Source organism: Myotis brandtii, unplaced genomic scaffold, assembly GCF_000412655.1.
Source record: "Myotis brandtii unplaced genomic scaffold, ASM41265v1 scaffold1750, whole genome shotgun sequence".
Lineage (NCBI taxonomy): Eukaryota > Metazoa > Chordata > Mammalia > Chiroptera > Vespertilionidae > Myotis > Myotis brandtii.
In genome coordinates, this window is record NW_005356477.1 from 612,257 (window position 1) to 615,064 (window position 2,808).

Genomic DNA, 2,808 nt, shown 5'->3' on the forward strand with positions numbered 1-2,808 from the left:
ACCCTGACCTCCCCGCCCGCCACCACCACCACAGGGCCCGCGGGCAGCGTCTCTGCACCAGTGTCCGCTCCCTCCCGCCCTGCAGATGAGAGCGCCCGCGCCTCCAGAACAACATCTGCACCCCACACAGTCCCCACCACCACCTGGGATACCACAGCACAGTCCACAAAACACACGGGAAACACGGAGGCTTCCGCCACGGCCCATGCCACCACTACACTTTCCACCACAGCCCCTACCAGCTCTATACCTTCCACCACAGCCCCTGCCACCACAAGACAGTCCACCAAAGCCCCTGCAACCACCACAGCTCCGAGCACAACCTCTGCAACCAACACAGCTTCCACCACAGCCCCTACAACCACCACAGCCCCTACAACCACTATAGCCCCAGCATCCACTACAGCCCCAGCATCCACCACAGACCGTACAACCACTACGGCCCCTACAACCACCACAGCCCCTACCATCACTACAGCCCCTACAACCACTACAGCCCCGGCAACTCCCACAGCGCCTACAACCACTACTGCTTCTACAACCACCACGGCTCCTGCAACCACCACGGCCCCAGCATCCACCACAGCCCCTACAACCACCACAGCCCCTACAACCACTATAGCCCCAGCATCCACTACAGCCCCAGCATCCACCACAGACCGTACAACCACTACGGCCCCTACAACCACCACAGCCCCTACCATCACTACAGCCCCTACAACCACTACAGCCCCGGCAACTCCCACAGCGCCTACAACCACTACTGCTTCTACAACCACCACGGCTCCTGCAACCACCACGGCCCCAGCATCCACCACAGCCCCTACAACCACCACAGCCCCTACAACCACTATAGCCCCAGCATCCACTACAGCCCCAGCATCCACCACAGACCGTACAACCACTACGGCCCCTACAACCACCACAGCCCCTACCATCACTACAGCCCCTACAACCACTACAGCCCCGGCAACTCCCACAGCGCCTACAACCACTACTGCTTCTACAACCACCACGGCTCCTGCAACCACCACGGCCCCAGCATCCACCACAGCCCCTACAACCACCACAGCCCCTACAACCACTATAGCCCCAGCATCCACTACAGCCCCAGCATCCACCACAGACCGTACAACCACTACGGCCCCTACAACCACCACAGCCCCTACCATCACTACAGCCCCTACAACCACTACAGCCCCGGCAACTACCACAGCGCCTACAACCACTACTGCTTCTACAACCACCACGGCTCCTGCAACCACCACGGCCCCAGCATCCACCACAGCCCCTACAACCACCACAGCCCCTACAACCACTACAGCCCCTACAACCACCACAGCCCCTACAACCACTACAGCCCCTACAACCACCACAGCCCCTACAACCACTACAGCCCCTACAACCACCACAGCCCCTACAACCACTACAGCCCCTACAACCACCACAGCCCCTACAACCACTACAGCCCCTACAACCACCACAGCCCCTACAACCACTACAGCCCCTACAACCACCACAGCCCCTACAACCACTACAGCCCCTACAACCACCACAGCCCCTACAACCACTACAGCCCCTACAACCACCACAGCCCCTACAACCACTACAGCCCCTACAACCACCACAGCCCCTACAACCACTACAGCCCCTACAACCACCACAGCCCCTACAACCACTACAGCCCCTACAACCACCACAGCCCCTACAACCACTACAGCCCCTACAACCACCACAGCCCCTACAACCACTACAGCCCCTACAACCACCACAGCCCCTACAACCACTACAGCCCCTACAACCACCACAGCCCCTACAACCACTACAGCCCCTACAACCACCACAGCCCCTACAACCACTACAGCCCCTACAACCACCACAGCCCCTACAACCACTACAGCCCCTACAACCACCACAGCCCCTACAACCACTACAGCCCCTACAACCACCACAGCCCCTACAACCACTACAGCCCCTACAACCACCACAGCCCCTACAACCACTACAGCCCCTACAACCACCACAGCCCCTACAACCACTACAGCCCCTACAACCACCACAGCCCCTACAACCACTACAGCCCCTACAACCACCACAGCCCCTACAACCACTACAGCCCCTACAACCACCACAGCCCCTACAACCACTACAGCCCCAGCATCCACCACAGCCCCTACAACCACCACAGCCCCTGCAAACACTACGGCCCCCACAACCAATACGGCCCCTGCAACCACCACAGCTCCCAGCACAACCTCTGCAACCAACACAGCTTCCACTACAGCCCCTGCAACTACCATGGCCACTACAACCACCACAGCCCCAGAAACCACCACTGGCCCTAAAAGCACCAGAGCCCCAGAAACCACCACAGCCCCTAAAACCACCACAGCCCCTACAACCACCACAGCCCATACAACCACTACAGCCCCTACAACCACCACAGCCCCTGCAACCACCACAGCCCCTACAACCATCACAGCCCATACAACCACCACAGCCCCTACAACCACTACAGCCCTAGCACCCACCACAACCCCTACAACCACTACGGTCCCTAAAACCACCACAGCCTCTGCAACCACCACAGCCCCTACAACCACTACAGCCCCAGCAACTACCACAGCCCCGACAACAACTACAGCCCCTACAACCACCACAGACCGTACAACCACCACAGCCCCTACAACCACTACAGCCCCAGCATCCACCACAGCCCATACAACCACTACGGCCCCTACAACCACCACAGCCCCTACAACCACTAAAGCCCCTGCAACTACCACAGCCCCTACAACCACTACAGCC

General features: G+C 59.7%; 1 protein-coding gene across 1 annotated transcript in view; it reads left to right on the forward strand.

Annotated features, from left to right (window-relative positions):
* LOC102248707 (histidine-rich glycoprotein-like) overlaps positions 1-2,345 on the forward strand; it is a 20,253-nt gene extending 17,908 nt beyond the window's left edge. Inside the window, exons 2-6 of the mRNA XM_014537273.1 lie at positions 233-427; positions 479-661; positions 713-895; positions 947-1,129; positions 2,135-2,345. Of these exons, the coding sequence (XP_014392759.1) occupies positions 233-427; positions 479-661; positions 713-895; positions 947-1,129; positions 2,135-2,345 (955 nt within the window). The remainder of the gene's footprint in view (positions 1-232; positions 428-478; positions 662-712; positions 896-946; positions 1,130-2,134) is intronic.
* The last annotated feature ends 463 nt before the right edge of the window (positions 2,346-2,808 follow it).